General features: G+C 32.4%; 1 protein-coding gene across 1 annotated transcript in view; it reads left to right on the top strand.

Annotated features, from left to right (window-relative positions):
* The first annotated feature begins 1,374 nt into the window (after window positions 1–1,374).
* LOC149570340 (protein SUPPRESSOR OF GENE SILENCING 3 homolog) overlaps window positions 1,375–18,457 on the top strand; it is a 77,232-nt gene continuing 60,149 nt past the window's right edge. Inside the window, exon 1 of the mRNA XM_089822977.1 lies at window positions 1,375–2,071. Within this exon, the coding sequence (XP_089679103.1) occupies window positions 1,442–2,071 (630 nt within the window). The 5' untranslated portion in view covers window positions 1,375–1,441. The remainder of the gene's footprint in view (window positions 2,072–18,457) is intronic.

The raw sequence follows: 18,457 nt of genomic DNA, 5'->3' as shown, positions 1-18,457 counted from the left end.
AATTATATGTAGAAAACCTTTACTTAAGAAAAAACCTACACTTGAAAGAAACTCAATGCATTATTCAATAATCAATAGTTGTAATACACTCTTACAGTCTAAAAAATCATAGGAGAAGAAATGAATAGGTGCATGAAGCAATCAACTCACACCTAAAAATCATGAGATGAAACCATCCTAGGTTGTGGCACCTAACTCCTTAATCAAAATTCATTACCCAAATCCCATGATGCCTCCATAGGCTGAAAATAACATGTTCCTTCCAAGCATCATAAGCTCATTATATTCACTTAACAACTTGGGCACTTTATTTTGGCTCCAATGTCTCAACCAGTGACACCTTATGACATGTCATAACACATTTTATCAGTTTGTCAACAAGCGTAACATCTTCATACAAACTTCTTATACCTTACATTAACATTGTAGGAGGCCTAACTTCAAAATGCCATTATTTTAATTTGGGAAGTGAAAATTCCCTTTTTAAGACTTAAAATCTCAAAGAGGCCTACATCATTGCAAATAGAATGTTTTGATTAAGACTCATTTTGAAACAAAGAACCAAAATTAAACTCTAGAACTTTATAAATAATATTTATACATTTTACATTTAAAAAAAAATTCTTTTCTTTTCTATTCTTAACATTAGAATATGACATTGAGACACCTTTCATAATACAATTTGTACGCACCGAATTAAAATATTTTTTAAACAACTATATTTACTCATAGAAACAAAGAAACTAACATTATCAAAATAATAACAAATGATAAAAGCCAAACTTAAAAAAGCACCATCCAAATACAATACTAAATTTAAATTAATTTTTAACAAAGATTTGAAAAAATAATGAACATTATCACAAAGAATAATCAGCCAACCAAAAAAAACTTGAAAGAAACAAAAGCCAAACAAGCATCCACCGAGAAATAGCAGAATAAGTGCTCCATGTTCAAACAATCTCAAACACAATGTAATATTCACAGACATGAAATAAAAGCTCGCTGTGACTGAAAGAGGAAAAGATTGATGAGATGCATGGAATAATAGAAAGAAAACCATTTTACTTCCCTTATTACCGTAGTTACTACATAGCTGGAAAGTAGAATTCTTCATCTGTGGTGATTGAAGAATATAAGTAGACTTTTGTGCAGTGAGTGAAGAATATCTTAACGACGAAGGCATTCATGAAAATTACATATGATATGCAAAATGGATTTCATTGGACCACATTTTCTTCATCAGACAAAAGACAAGAGAACAGGAGGAATCATACGGAAAGCAAGGCACCGAGATGAGGTTCTTAGAAATTGTCTTAAGCTAAGAAAATATATTAATATATAGTTTTTATTCCCTTAGATAGTATATAAAAGCTGAAACCATTGTAATTACAGCCCACATTGCTGCTTTGAAGTAGTTTATAAGCCCCTTGTTCTCACCATGTCAAAGACTCTCCAAAATAGAGGCTCTAGAGCAAGCATGCATGGGGGTAGGAGCTCAATAGGAGAGGGAAAAGTAGTTCTCCAAGCTTCTGGTTTAGAGGGGAAGAATGAGAGTGAGGATGCACACCAAGTTAGAGGTTCTAGAGCAAGCATGCATGGGGGAAGGAGCTCAAAAGGAGAGGGAAAAGTAGTTCCCCAAGCTTCTGGTTTGGAGGGGAAGAATGAGAGTGAGGATGCACACCAAGTTATGAAGAATTTTAAGGTCTTTAAAGGTTTGTTTGAGGCTTTAGAGCCTTTGAGCTTGAGGATTATACAGAATAAGGAATGGGGCTGTCCGGCTTGTAAAGGAGGGGATTCAAAAGTTAAGGTTAGTGATCGTTATAAGGGTATACGAGGTCTTATAGAGCATGCCAAGGTCACCAAGTCTTGTAATGGTGGTTGGCACCAAAAGCTGGTTAAGGTTTTGGAAGAAGAGGTGAAGAGAAGGAAAGTTGCATGTACTATGGCTCAACATGTTTATGGCAAGTGGTTGGGTCTAGAGAATGCATGTGGTGAATGCGAGATTGTGTGGCCTCCTATCATTGTTATTGAGAACACAGGTTTTGATCTTTCAAATAATCAACAACGGGTATGTATCATAGTCTTAATTTTCTACTTATTTAAGTTATTATGTAGAATTTGAAATCTTAAAAGATCAAAGAGCAAGTATAAGTTGAATTCAGAATAAATCAAAAGTTTTATCAAGAAACTAATGTATTTTTCTCCATACTCTATTTAGCTACAAAAACTATAGTTTAATGACAATGAATTTATTTAGTAGTATTATTTATTAAAATAATATCATTTTATGTCTTATTAAATTCTTTAAAATCTATTGGTCAACAATAGATCATGACCACCAAAGTTCAACTCAACCTATATAATTTCTTAAACAAATTTACAATGTGATAATGACTTATTGTGTGATGTATGAATTTTTTAAATTACATTTTAGACCTTCAACTTTTTTGAATTAAATATTCCACATATAAATAGTTAAATAATATCATTAAAAAATGGGCATCCAAACTTTACAAAAGTAGTTTCTCTATGGAAAATGATATTTGTACTTTATTGGCTAAGAAACATGTTATTATTAGTTTTCATACACTAAGGCTCCACACTGTTGGTTTAAAGTATGCATTCTAAAAAATAATGAAATTGGGATATTCTCTTTAATCTTAAGTCATTTGTGATGTTATGTTATTATTATATGCTTTATTGTTATTATTATTTTTCCTTTTCAAGTTTTTAGAATATTAAATATTAAATATATTTTTTCATTTCATTCATATATTTATATTATATAAACATTTTTATAATTATTTCAAAAGGTATTTTTATTCACAATTTCAGAAATAATTTTATTTATATGATTGTTGTGAATAGAGATTTAGTGAAAATGAATTTTAGTCCACACAATCTTTTAAGTCAAAACAAGATTAACACAAATTACATAATTAGTAACATGTAAAGAATATATATATATATATATAATAGTTTGAAATAAAACTATCATTATAATCTTCCAATGAAATATTACAATAACCCCTTATACAATGTATCAAGAACAAAATGACTCTTTGCACATGCTAGTTGTAGCAACATACTTTATTGCTTACATTTTTGTTTCCTCTCCATATTCTATATACCAATCCCCTACTAACATTGACAAAAAAAAAAAAACATTAATACATAAAAGACACATGAAATATTTGCGGAAGTTGAATGGTTTGTATCCTTTTTCTAATTGATCTAAATCAACATGTAGCCATTGCTTCACATTCTTTCCCTACAAGTGTGCATGAGTGTTAATGATTATTAAAAATATTGCCAACCAAATGAGCATATAATTAACAAGCTACCTTAAGTAATAGTCACGCACGACTCCAAGATTGCACAAGTACTTCTTTTTTAGTTGATTTTTATTTTTTCTATATACGCCTAATGGATAACCTCTAACATTTGTGCAATAATTTATTGCTACTATACTACATTATTATTCATGTGCAAGGTTTGTCCAAACTACTCATCACATTATTTATCTTTGGCTAATAGGCATTTTCTTGTGTACACCTAGATTTCATTGCATCAAACATCTTGAGCAAGTGAGATAAATCATAAAGGTCTAGCTTGTACATGTCATGAGGTCATTGGTTGATAATTTACTATACTTTTGAATTTTAGATGTGTCAACGTATTTCACATCCTCAAGTGTACAACTAATCCATTTGGAAAAATATTCACAATGCATGTTCTTACATGCCTTATTAGTTCTAGTATTAATTAAAATTATTGTAATAGAAGTCACAAATTCTCTAGGGTGGGATAACATGAAAGGTTCCATCTATTATAATAAATATTGAACTACCTTTTTTTCATTTATAAAGACATCACATCAAGAGGAATCATATGGAAAGAGATGTACTCAGATGAGATTTCAAAATTCAATTAAAAAATTTAATAACATATAAGTTTATCCTTGATAGATATGAATTCTAAAGAAATTGGAACAACTCCATGCATTACATATATTTATTACTCATTTGAAATAGTTTCTAATTTATTTGATCCCTTAGTAGTTTGTGATATAACCCTTATTCTAATTTATCGTATTGCTTTATTGTTAAATACAAATATAAAACACCTTTATGATTAGAATATGATTAAATTTGGAACATAAGGCCTCTAAAGTGTTTGTTTCTAAAAAATCACAAGGGTACAAACATCATGAATACATCTGGTTGATGGATTGTACTCACAAATTATTTCGTGTCTTTGTCTTTATTAGTTAGAATTGTAGGTTCACTAATTTGAATTACATCTCATGTAATCTTCATTACCTCAAGGTCCTTTAGATTTTGATATATTTCTTTCCCTATTCATGAAGTGTCTCAATATAATCACCTACCACGATTTCTATGGGTCTGATATTTCATATTAATGATGGCTCCAACTTATTAAGAATGCTCTTCATTATAGTTTTTTTCCTTCTTAGGTCTAGGATCTTGTGCCATTTCTTTTTGCCTTTAAATTCTCTTACGAGCTTGCTCATTCTTCTCTTCCATAACCTCTATTTTAACTATTTTAAATTCACTTTCTTTTTCTATAGAAGAATTCCTTGAGGATCTCCTTGTAGGCAAGGGTAGTGAAGTTACTTGAACATGAGTAATCTCAACTTATTTATCTCCTAATGCTTCCTTTGCTGCTACTGATGTTATTTTGGCTACTGATGAAACTATTGTAGCCTCAATAGCAAGTGGCTTAACCATAAGCACACTAGTTTGTCCACTACTATGCATTTCTATAGAAATTTTCTTTGCTTTCCTAGTACTCTTCCCTTGTCATTCTTGAATCTATAATCATTTGTTCAATTTTCTTATCAACTTTCCTTTTCACTACTCCACTATATAATTTCTCTCTAACTTCACTAAGTTTATCATCATAGGTACACCATCTATGGCATTCATCATCTCTCTTTGATTCTAATATAGCCTTGGCATAGCCTTCCAACATTCCTCTAGTGACTTCATATCCCTTACATGTAAAATCAATTTCTACCATAAATAATATGTCATATTTATATTACCCAACCATAGATTTAAGGATCCTAAACCTTTTTTTCATCTCAATCTAGAAAGACTCAATCATCTTTGATATGTTCTCCATGATTCTTTCTATAGGTTGCTTCCTATTACATTCAATAATCAAATCCATAGTACATCTTCTGGTATTCCACTCATAACTTAGCATATTTGGGAGTTGAAAGAATAAGTGCATGAGTAGTGACTCAAATCTAAAAGGGGTATAATTATCTTGTTTAATTATTCTCATATTTTCAGTCAATTATACTCTTATTATCTTGAACATTTTGACTTTCTCTTTACCCTCTGTTATCTTGAAGATTGCATAGATGAATCCAACCAATATTTAGTTAGGCCTAGAGCTATATTTCATCTTATAGAAAATGATCTTCATGATTAATCTGACATCCATTTTCATTATAACACTGACCTTCATTCCTATTTTATCCCAAATTACTCTTGTGTTCATCTCAACCAATTTCATAACATGCTTCTCTACAATAGGGTTAATTCCAATGATGTTCACACCAATCAATTTGTGAATAAGATCATCTATAATCATCAATAGCTAATATCCAATCCAAAGAATGTTGTTAAGAAATCTACTAAGAATGATTCTAGTTCATTCTACGTACTCAAACTCTTCATAAAACATGCATTGCATAATTTTCAACTGACCTAAGTGCTCAAACCCTTGCTTATATGTCTTATCATTGATGTATACCTTGTCTATATTTGAGAAGATGTCTCTATCTCCTAAGGTTTCAAACTAGAATATTTAGAATAACTGGTGGGGGGGTGAATCAGTTACTCAAGGTTCATTAGTACCAATTGAACAATAAAACACTTAAACATTTTCTATTCTTCTTATCCCGTAGCTCAGTCTCTACTGTAGTTCGAACAACAATATTAACTAGTAGTTTACTATCTTAATATAATAGACTTGTTGAATGTAAACATTTGAAATGTAAAACACCATAAAAAAATTCAACATAAGTTTGAAACTAGGATTTAACGTGGAAACCCAATTTGGAAAAAACCACTAGCAACATGTCACCACATTTTCACTCTTTTGAAGTGATCCTCGTTAGGATACAACCCTATTAAAGGTTACAATACACACTATTAAATGTGACATGCTTAAAAGATTTAATCATCCTATTAATAGTGGCCTTGTTAGAGGACTTTAGAACATTCCTCCAGAATGTCACCTGATTAAAGGATTTACAAAGATTGGTAAGTCCTTAATGACTATTAGGTCAACCTTTGATTAAAAGGATTTCAATACAAACTGTTTACAATTATTAGAAAGAAAATAGTAGGGTTTGATCTATATGATTACAACTGACTTTACAGTTTTAGATCTCTTGCTTAATTCATGTGTTGAATCCCTGATAAGCTTTCCTAGTCACCTCTATCCTTGATTTGTTTGGAAACCCTTCAAGAATTCACCCTTCTCTTCAAAACAAACTTAAGCCTTCTTCTTAGATTTTCTTATCAACATCAGCAGCTTTTTTCCATCTCACTAGAAATATTTCAAATATGCACAACTTCTCTACTCTCTTCTCTTCTTTGTATATCTCTCTCTAAAGTTACCTCTGTGCCTCCTTAAATATATAATTATGATCCTTTTCCATTTCTCATAATCACCATAGATCTTAGGGTTTGCGATCTGATCCAAAATATTTATTGTATCTGTTCATCTCCTTCTCTTTTAGAAACTTCTCATGGAATCCATTCATTAGGTATCTTACCTAATCCTCTCCTTAGATTAAATGATCCAATGTGTCAATCCTTATCTTCAACATGATTTATGCATCCTAAGAAATCAATTGAGTCTTTTGGAAATCATGATTTCTCATATGCATTCAAAATGTTGTCACTTGACCATTAGTTGGTTCTGACACTCGATCATCACTAGGTTCTAACACTTGGTCATCACTGGGTTTTGACACTCAGTCATCACTAGATCACTTTCTTTGTGCTTACACTATTTACTCGATTGATACTAATGTTCAATCAACACTAAGTTTCACTTGGCTTCTACTGGTGCTTGACTTGCTCTATTTCAACACTCGATCAAAACTAACATCCCTCGACATGAACTTCAAGTTCCTTAATCTTTTGTTGTATTCCTTGGTCAAGATTATGCAATTTATCAATTTCTTCTCATGTATTCATAATGTAAACAATAAAATAATCTTTTCAAAGTCTAACTAAACAAATGTCCATTGTAGCTTCTTTTTCATAATTAAACCTTTCCTCTAGGTACTTTTATTATGATAAACTTCTCAAATCCTCTTAATCAATCAAATATATATGAATTTTAGATTAGATAACATGTCTCACCTGTAGATTTGACATCAATGATAACATAATAATGGTTTCAATTGTAGTTTCCAATAAGAACAAATATCCTCTACATGTTATACTCCATTAGGAATTTTCAAAAAAATTCTCTTTTTGTATCATCTCCCAAAGATATGAAGGGATATTTCTTAAATTTTTACCTTGGTCTATCCTTTATATCACACACTACTAGAGTTATCATAGCTTCAAATTAAGTTCAAATGCTAATCTTACCACGACTTCATAGATAATAAAAAACCTTTTTATTCACATTTAGGACATCCACAAATTTATTCTTCAAACTTTCAAATTCACCTTGAAATCCTTCTACGATCTCTGTACTCTTCTTCAATGTTCAAATGGTGATGAAATCAATCAATTTTAACCCTTAAATCTTAGCAAAATCTGATCTTCAATTAAAGCATTTAGAGGTACAACAACAAACCTATTCATAATACCAATACTCTTCATGTCTTTGATGTTCTCTCATATATGCATATTAAATTAAATATTCTTAGATAAAGATTCCAAGTCATTATTTCAAGTTATAGCTAACTGCACAAAAAGTAATTCAACCAATTAGGGGTTTGATATATTTTTGGTGAAATATCCCTTGTTTATGCTTATGAAGAAATAGTTCATGCTGATGCAGGGGGTTCAATAATAGGTATTTCTGTCATCTTATTCTTTGAAGTTTCTTTTGACTTTTCTACCCACACTTTAGTGTTTCTTGGTGTTCCTTCTTTCATAAATTTTTATTAATGATTCCCACTTTCTTCTTATTCATCTTATTATCTTTCTCATCTTGTCCATGTTCCTTGTTGCATTAGGAGCTCTCAAATTTCATACTCTCATGTTAGGTTTTATCATTTTTGTATTGAAACCATTAAATCTACAAAATCTTGCTATGTGACCTAAGTTATCACAAATGTGACATGCCATAACTCTATTTCCACATCTTGGTCTAAATTTATTAATCTAAAATCTACAATCTCTTGCAATATGTCCAAATATGTTCTACTCCAAAGGTCTACTAGCTAGATTATTAGTCCTTTCATGCATTATTATATTTGATCTTTGATTAGGTTTTCTGCATCCACTAGATCTATGTTTCTAAGTAAAGCAATTATAAAAATAAACATAAAAAAGGTTTGAAATAATTACTTGTAAAATATTTCTTCATGTGTTCAAGTTGGTTGCATGAAAAACATTTTCCATTGAATTGTCTACTTGGTTCTTTAAGTTGTTCAAATTGTTTAGGTGCTTGATTGTTTTGATCCACTTGGTGACTAGGTTGATGTACAAGTTCTTGTTCTTCTATGATTTAAGATCCTTTAGATTATTTTATTGGAATTTTTTTCAACCCTCCCCTAAGGAGTATGATCAAAATGACAATATTCATTCAATATGCCAGCTTGAGAGTACACTAGGAGTGCCTGTATATAAAGGCCTTAAGAGAGCTTCTAGAATGCATAGAAGTTAGCATCATGATAAGTCATACAACCAGGCACATGTCCACTAGATATGGATTATCCTTCATTAAGCACATGATTAAGTGTGATGATGTGAGGATAAGCCTACAATGGTGTAGCACACAAATTAGTGGTGTAGACAACATGTGCTAAATAAGGAGTGCGGATAACTATGTTGTCAACATGACAACTCAATGAATGATGCATACTCCTATGTTGTAGACACCATGTGCATAATTAGAGTTGCGTACATCAATGAGAGTACACAAACTCCTAAGTGTCTCACCTAAATAAACTAATAAAATAATGCATTAACCTAAGTAAACTTAAGTAAGTGTAATAAGTAAATACTTATTTGCACCAACACCCCCCCTTAAGTGCAACTTAGGGGAATGCCCTTAAGCTTATGAAATCTAGGATGCAATACAATATGGGTCCCAAATACTAGGCCATGTTAGGTACCCATGTACATAATGATATGCAATCTCTCATAAAGTGGAGAAAGAGGGAAAAACCCGTGGGAAAAACCCTCCCCCAAAAAGAGAGATAAATAGGGATGCATGGATGGATGGAGTAATCAAGACCCTCCCAATTATGACATACATCCAATATATACACAAGAGAATGGTGAGAAGAGGAGGAGAGATAGGATAGGCTACTCGCACCCCTCCCCCAAAGAAGAATGTTGAACAGTGACTACTCTGATGAAGAAGTTGATCCAAGACTATAGAATGGTGTTCTTCCCCTTAGGAAGAAACAATGCCAAGGGTACAAAGGAGATGCTTCCACTGTGTGTGGAAAGAATCCCATGGATGAGTGATGTCTTTGAAACCTACTCAATTGACTAAAGACCCTATCCCAAAGAACTATCTGTCTCTACAATTGATGAAGAACCTTGCTGTAATTGTTGATCAAAGTATCCACAATCACTTCAACTTGTGATGATTGATCATGTAGAGAATGAACAAGAGAGTTAGATGGAACCCTTGTGACAACTAAAGAAGGTAATTTTGCATCAAGAAGAAGAGGTAGATCATCAATACTATCCCCCAAATATGTCACTAAACTTGTACCTGGAAGACTGGATGCACCCTATTGTTCTTGACCTATCACTATGGCTATGTATGCATGTAGAGTGAATTGATGAAGTGACCTCTTGCTATAACTGTCAATAGAACCCCACGTGTCTAAATCTTTTGAAGCACTATCATTGGTATCACTATTAGTTTCCACACTGTATGAGGTGCAGAGAGGATTAGAGGACAAGATAGGTGAACTTTCCTCAAAGTAGACATCCTTCTCCACAAATATTTGATGTGTCTCAGGATCTAGAAGTCTATATGCCTTCACACTGTCTTCATAACCAATGAAACTACAAGGCTGAGGTGACTATGCCTTGCATCCCCTAGAAGATATCTTTGCCCATGCAGGACAACCGATGACTTTGAAGTGTGTCACAATAGGTTTTCTACCGCACCATGCCTCAAAAGAAGTTTTTCCATCTAAGGTTGGATGAGGAGAACGATTAAGAATGTGAGTGGCACTAGAGATTGCTTCAACTTCTAATGATGGATCTAGAGACTTGGCATGGATCATGCAACTTGCCATAGACTTAAGAGTTCAGATCCTCAAAGCTGTAACATCTGTCTTATGTGGACTAAATGCTAGTAGAGTCTGAAGATCAATTCCCTCATGTCTACAAAAGTCCTTAAGTCTTCTGTTCACATACATGCTTCCATTGTCCATTCAGAGTACTTTGAAAACTTTCCTTTATTTCTATTCTACATGAGTTTTGAAGGCTAGAAACTTGTCCAACACTTCATTCTTGTTATGAAGAAAGTAGACCCAAGTAAACCTTGAAAAGTCATCAACAAAGGTAAGTATGTAGTGACCCTGGATGAATGCAAAAGGACTTGCTAATACCATGTGAACCATCTGTAGAACAACTGGTGCTCTTGAAGACTTCCCTCTCTCTAACTTCCCCTCTAGATGCATATCCACTAAATTTTTTGAACATTCACCCTTAGAAAAATTGATTTGAGGTAGACTTTTGACCATTTGGTATGTGAAAAGTTGATAAAGATAGTGGTAGTCAAGATGACCATACCGCTCATGCCATAATTGTATGTTTGAATTTGATTGAGATAACAAGGCCTTTGAAGGAGACTTGGGCACAAAATGAGAGAAAGAGTACAACCTCTTGTTGTGATTCACTTTCCCCACTAAAACCAAGGAATTATCTTTAAGATTGTGCACCTTTACTGAGTCTAGAAGGAACTCAACTCTATGTCCATCTTTGAGGTGAGTGATTTGGTAGATTGATAGGAGATTTGAACTTAGATTTGGAACATAGAGAACATCTTGAAACTCTCCATTTTCCATCTCCATGTTTTTTTCCCCCCTTCAATTTCCATTTTTCTATCATTCCCCATGAAGATGTGTGGTACCTTAGACTACTTCATTGAAGAGAAATCCTCCTTTGAAGAACCCATGTGATATGAGGTAGCCGAGTCAAATATCCATTCCTTTGAAGAGTTGGAATTTTCCATGAGTGCTTACCCTTTGCCCTTTGAATCTGAAGAAGACCCTTTGTCCTTGTAAGTGTTAGGAAATGGAACATTATGTCTCTTCATGATGTTGGTCAATTCATCAATCTTTTTGAGATAACACTCATGCTCTTCATGACCCAATTTCTTGCAATAAGTGCACTTCTTCTTCTCCTTATTGTTGGAATTCAAGGACTTGCCTTGTTGATTGGATTGTGGTGTTGTCTTTTCTGCATCCTCTAATTTGTTCTTCCATTTCTTCTTACCCTTTCCTTTATTTGAAGATTGTCTAGCTGAATTTTGAGAACCCTCATTATTGGCCACCAATGATTTAGATTGAAGTGATTTGAGAATCACCATTGATTTCACCTTCTTTTCTTCATCATCCAATAGTTTAGCATATTCATCAAATGTGACTTTCTTGTGGGCAGACCCTAAGGTAGTCTTTGATGTGTTAAAAGAAGATACAAATGTGGAATACTCCGATGGTAGCTTTTTATGGACGAGATAGATCAATCTATCATCTTTGATAGAGCTCCCACAATTAGTAAGCTTTGTCCTTAGTTCATTCACCTTGATGATGAAATCTTGGATTGAGTCATATGACTTAGGATCTAAGGAGACAATCTTCAATTTTGAACACATCCTCTTCAAAAACTTTACCTTAAAGGTTTTCAAGGGTATCCCAAGCCTCCTTGGATGTAGTACATTTCTTGATTTGATACATGATCTTATCATCTACACCTAAATAGATATCACCTAGGGCTTTCCTATCCATTGCTATCCAAGCTGAAATATCACTTGTTGATAAATTATCACCTACTAGTTTAGAAAGAGTACCATCTACATATTGTGAAACTCCATTATGCATTAAGTGATACCACATTTTGATTGACCACCTAGCATAGTTATGAGGAGTTAATTTAGGAAACTTAAAGTTGCCCATAATGCAAAAAATGAAAGAAAAGTGTAGAAAAGAGAGAACACAACACCAAGAACACCCCCCCTTTTCACTAAATCAAGAAACCCCCCCAAAATAGATGCTTTGGGCACTTTATCAGTAGTGCAATTACAATGGGCCACTTGCCAATTTTGGCCTTCATGGACTTTTAATTTTTCTTGTTACAACCTCTATAAGCATTACAAATCTGGAACTTTACAATGTGCTACAATTCTAAAGCATTACAAAGAAAAGAAAGGCCCTATTGCTGAAAGTGAAACTTTTGTTCACGCAACCCTACAATCTAATAGTAGATCTGGAAAGTAGACAAAAAATAATGCATTTCAAAAAAATGAAACCTATTTTTGACTCCAGATGTGCTCGTACGGAGTGTTTGAAGTTGCAAAATGTAGGATTATGCAGGTACAGTCACAAAAAAATACAAATTCTAAACAATCCTTGAACCAAAACTAGAAAATAGGTAACCACTAAAAAATTTAAGAAATTCTACCCAATTTCAAAAAAAATTGCACTTGATTTGGAGTCTGGATGTTTGACTTATGGACTCTTAAATTCGGACTGCAAAAACCAAAATAAATTTGGAGAGGGGTTGCATCAGTGAATGACGAGGTTAAATTTGATGGTTATATGACTATCATAGTAGTTGTACTTTTCCCTATTATGATGTCCAAATGGCCATCAATTTTGATGCAAAAAAATGATGATGCTAGCAATAACTTGTCCCCTACGATGATGCCAACATGATGTCATCTATACTAAATTGTACAACAAATGATGTGGACTGTTCAAAATTGTACGAAAATGGATGACATGTTAGGTTGCCACATGTTGCATAGTTATTTGTGTATGGTATGACGATTGTACATTGACATGTTGTTGACTGTAATAAATGCTAACTGCATGTCCTGAATGAAAGAAAGCCATGTGGCAGCTGACGGGAACAAAGCAAGCTGAGGTTGCTGGGATGTCTTTCACATTACTGTATTTTGCTATATCCATTGCTGGATTGTTATCTACGCCCGCCAGAGTTTTCTTGGTTTAGTCCCACATTTGTGGGAACAGTGCAAACAAAGGAGTTTAAAAGATGTTTTTTGGGGAAAGCAAATAAAGATCTGCCACCTGGTATGGAGGTGTCTGTCAAGTTTGTTGGAAATATGGCTGACATTGCTGAAAATGATGCAGGTGCTATGAAGTATAGTCGTGCCTTTGTTAAGGCCAAAAATTGATTAATCCTTGTGAATTAATAATTTCTCTACAAAATATATCAAATCCAAAATTGCAGAGTCGAGATCTGACAATAGCCTGGTTCTGCAAAAAAAATTTCTCTGATAGGGCAAATAAAAAATAAAAAAAAACCCAACTCGAGAAAAATTACAAAGATGAAAACTAATTTAGATCCAAAAATTAATAATCAGATCAAATAAATAACCATACCCGAACTACAAATTGGGGCCTTTAGGTTTTGATTTGCAATTTTTTCCCCCTCATGATCAACTTTCACCCAGCATAGGAAAATTTATAGTCAATCTTCATTAAATTGATACTCTAGATGCAACGTTGAGTCAAATCTGGCTCTAGATGCTCCCAATTTCTATGAATTCTCTAGATTCGGGTCAAGGTGCTGAAGCATAAACGGTCTCGAATGGCTATATGTAGAGAATCTCCCTTAGCTCTGATACCATGTAAGAATTTGGCTTAGGCTAGAATTCATCCAAGAACTAAAGAACTCAACACAAGCATAGAGTAGGCCAAAATAGAGAGAATATGATTAGAATGATGATATTCATTCAATATGCCAGCTTGAGAGTACACTAGGAGTGCCTGTATATAAAGGCCTCAGGAGAGCTTCTAGAATGCATAGAAGTTAGCATCATGAGAAGTCATACAACCAGGCACATCTCCACCAGATATGGATTATCCTCCATTAAGCATGGGATTAAGTGCAATGATGTGAGGATAAGCCTACACTGATGTAGCACGCAAATCAGTGGTGTAGACAGCATGTGCTAAATAAGGAGTGCGGATAACTGTGTTATCAACATGACAACTCATTAAATGATGCATACTCCTATGTTGTAGACACCATGTGCATAATTAGAGTTGCATACATCAATGAGAGTACAAAAAATCCTAAGTGTCTCACCTAAATAAACTAATAAAATAATGCAAAATAATTAAATAATGCATTAACCTAAGTAAACTTAAGCAAGTGTAATAAGTAAATACTTATTTACACCATCACTAACAATCATTGATCTGCTCAAGTAGCTCCTTTCTTTTCAAGCTTGAACTCTCAATCTCATATTTAGCCTCTAAATAAAGTCTTATTCACCTCTAAGGTTGATCTTAAGTTTGTTCCTTTCATCATTAGATTGATTTAATTCTTCAAGAGCCACTTCAAGGTTCTTCTCCAAATCTACTACATCTATAGTGATCTCCCTCAAGCTATTAGGCTTTTTTTGACTCACTATACTTTGATACAAATTGTTAGAAAGTAAAGTAAATTGATATAACTAAGAGGTGGGGGATAGTAAATGAATCAATTATATGCTTTAAACAAATTTTTGCCCAACTATGTATATTATTTACAATTCTTAAACTTGTATATATCAATACACTAAAAAGTAAAACCATGCATAACATAAAGAAACTCACAACACCATGTTTTGTATACTAGGGAAACCTTGGCCAAGGGAAAACCATGGTAGAGATAGTGCCCACAAAATGTTCCACTAATCAAAAGTATCTTGTGAAAGATATTGACCCTATTAGGAGTCTATTACATGCATATAGTGTATCTATCCTTGTTAGAGGATTAATCCTTCTTAGAAGCCTTAAACATATTAGGAGTTATATATACTATACAAAATGGGAGCTCACTACTCATACAATACATATACAACTGCATGAGTTATATAGAGTAATGCTAAAACTGATTGCTACTAATATCTCTTAATTTAACCTATCCTTTGAAGTTCCTCTTTACAAAACATTCATACCACTGCACTTATCTGCTAAAACCATCAAGCTCACATACATAAAATTCATACAAAGTGCACATAGATAAATCATATCATAAAGATACAATTGGCAACTTTGCTAAACCAAAAGGATCTTCCTTTCTACCAAATTTTTTACTTTATTAGCCTTGATCTTCTACACATGTTTCCAAAACTTAATATAACATTATTCTATGTAAGGGTTAACATATAGGATGTCATCCCTACCTTGTCAAGATATTTTTTTGACAAGTCAAAGAAATTCATTGACCAAAAATATATTACTCTGTTATTTTCCCTATTTTGCAATTTTATACTTGTCTATGGAAATCTTCCCAAAACATTAAAAAAATATATAAAAAACTTTAGCATACTTACATGATGTCTTCTATGATTTCCATACTATCTTCTCTCAAGCTTGATAAACCATATCTTTCCTCAGTGAATCTCACCGAAAAAAATAGTTTGGCTGTTACCAGATTTCAATCTTATACTTATAAAATTTCTAAGTGTCCTTATACCAAACTTAACCTTTGATTTATGCCATCTTAAAACTACATTATCTTTCCATTAATGACTACTCAAAATACACTACCTTAGCAAATTTTTCAACAAATCTTCACCAAAATAACTATAACTCTCACAAGTCAACATTTTATACCATGTGACCTTATACACAATGTCCATGCTCACTTAACATGATATAGCTAAGCTCACATACCTTGAAGTGTTGAATAGTTCATTCAATTCTATTCAACTACTTTCAACATCAATAATTATTATCTATATAAAATATCCAATATATAAATAAGATAGTGAAAGATGCCTTAGAGAATGAGGATTGGAGTAAAGCAATGAAAGAAGAGATTGATCCAATTGAGAAGAACAAAACATGGACTCTAGTTCCCAAACCAGAGGACAAGAATGTGATTGGGACCAAGTGGGTGTACATAAATAAGTTAGATAAAAATGGTGAAGCCACAAGGAATAAGGAAAGATTAGTTTACAAGAGGTATGCACAAGAAGAAGGAATAGACTATGGATAAAAAAATGCCCTTATTGCAAGATTGGAAGGAGTAAGAACTTTGCTTTCTTAATCTGCATACAAAGGTTTCAAAGTTTATCAAACGGGTGTGAAGTCAATAGTTTTGAATGAAATATTAGAAGAAGAGGTGTACATAGAACAACCATAAGGATTTTTTGATTCAAACAACAAGAACATGGTATGTAAACTACACAAAGCTTTATATGGTTTAAATCCACCCCCAAGAATGTGGTATGAAAGGCTTCATAATTATCTTGTGAATATTGGTTTTAAGAAGACGAATGATAACAACAATCTATACTTGAAGATAGAAGGAGGTAAAGGTATTTTACTAGCTGAAATTTTTGTTAATGATATCATATTTGGAGGTCAAGATACATTATGTAAGGCTTTTGCAAATGAAATGAAGAAAGAATTTGAGATGTCTATGTTTGGAGAGATCGAGTTCTTTATTGGTTTGCAAGTATATCAGATGAAATATGGTATATACATCACTCAGTCTAAGTATGTGAAAGAAATATTGAAAACTTTTATTTTAGAGGATTCAAAACTAGTTAGCACACCTATGGCAGCAGTACACAAATTGTCAAAGAATGATGATTCTTCTGATGTAAATCAAACATTGTACATGTTTATGATTGGAAAGTTGCAATATGTAGTACTTAGGAGACTTGATATTACATTAGCTGTTGGGATTGTTGCAATATTTTTTGCAAATCTCAAGGAGAATAATTTGATGGTTCCTAAGAGAATTATGAGATATTTGAAAGGAATAGGAGACTATGGTATATACTACAAGAAACATGAAAAATTTGAGTTAAGAGCCTATATAGATGCTAATTGGGTTGCAAACATTGATGAACGAAAGAGCTCAATTGGTGGAGCATTTTTCTTAGGAAAGAGATTTGTCACTTGGACCAGTAAGAAACAAAAATGTATATCTCAATCTACTATTGAAGTTGAATATGTGGTTGCTACAATAAATTGTACAAATGTGGTATGGATCAAACATCTTGTCAAAGGTATGAAAGAGGAAATAACTAAACTTGTGGTACTTTATTGTGATAATACAAGTGCTATAAATATATCAAAGAACCCTGTGATGCACACAAAGACTAAGCACATTGCAATCAAGTATCATTACTTGAGAGAGTTAGTTCAAGACAAAGAAGCAAGGATGGAATATGTGAATACAAAATAACAAATAGCTAATATATTCACAAAAGCTTTACCTAAGGATGCACATGAATATGTTAGAGGTAAATTGTAATGTCCTATTTGAGGACATTCTCTTATTTGTCTTTTATTTGTATCCATTTTATAATATATTTTTATCTGATCCTTTTCATTATTTGCTAACCTATATTTATATGCATATTTCCAAGAGTCATGCCCTTTCATTAATATTAATTATATTAATAAAAGAATTATATTATATATTATTATATTAAATATATATGATTATATATTATATTATTTTAATATACAACAAACATATATTATCATATACTATTGTCATACAGATATATATTAATTATCAATGACACATAAATATGTAATTATATAAAAATATATAATAATATTCATATATATATATATATATATATTTATAATTATATAATATATAAAAATTTATATTTGTATCTTAGTATAATTATAATATTTTATATAAATGATTGATTATTAATATTATACTCTTTATATATAATTAGTTAATTTATATGCCGAAATAGGGATATCATAGCCCTCCCCTCTTGAATTTTCTTGTCCTCAAGCAAAATCATTCATACACAAACTCCTTCATAGATACAAAACATATTTGCATACAAAAGTCCTAAAAGATTTATGAAATATACATCTTAATAAATGAAAACACGAAGCAAACACGGTGCAGATAGATGAAGACACGAAGCAAACACGATACAGATAGATGAAGACACATGTTATGCAATTTCTTGATTGTGAACCTACAACCACAAAATATTATTAGTACAAATTTATATATAAATTCTCCTTTTT

Source organism: Cupressus sempervirens, chromosome 3 (genome assembly GCF_028749045.1).
Source record: "Cupressus sempervirens isolate cs-2001-9-10 chromosome 3, ASM2874904v1, whole genome shotgun sequence".
Classification (NCBI taxonomy): domain Eukaryota; kingdom Viridiplantae; phylum Streptophyta; class Pinopsida; order Cupressales; family Cupressaceae; genus Cupressus; species Cupressus sempervirens.
Note: the sequence above shows the minus strand (reverse complement) of the source record. Positions and strands in the feature narration are given on the sequence as shown.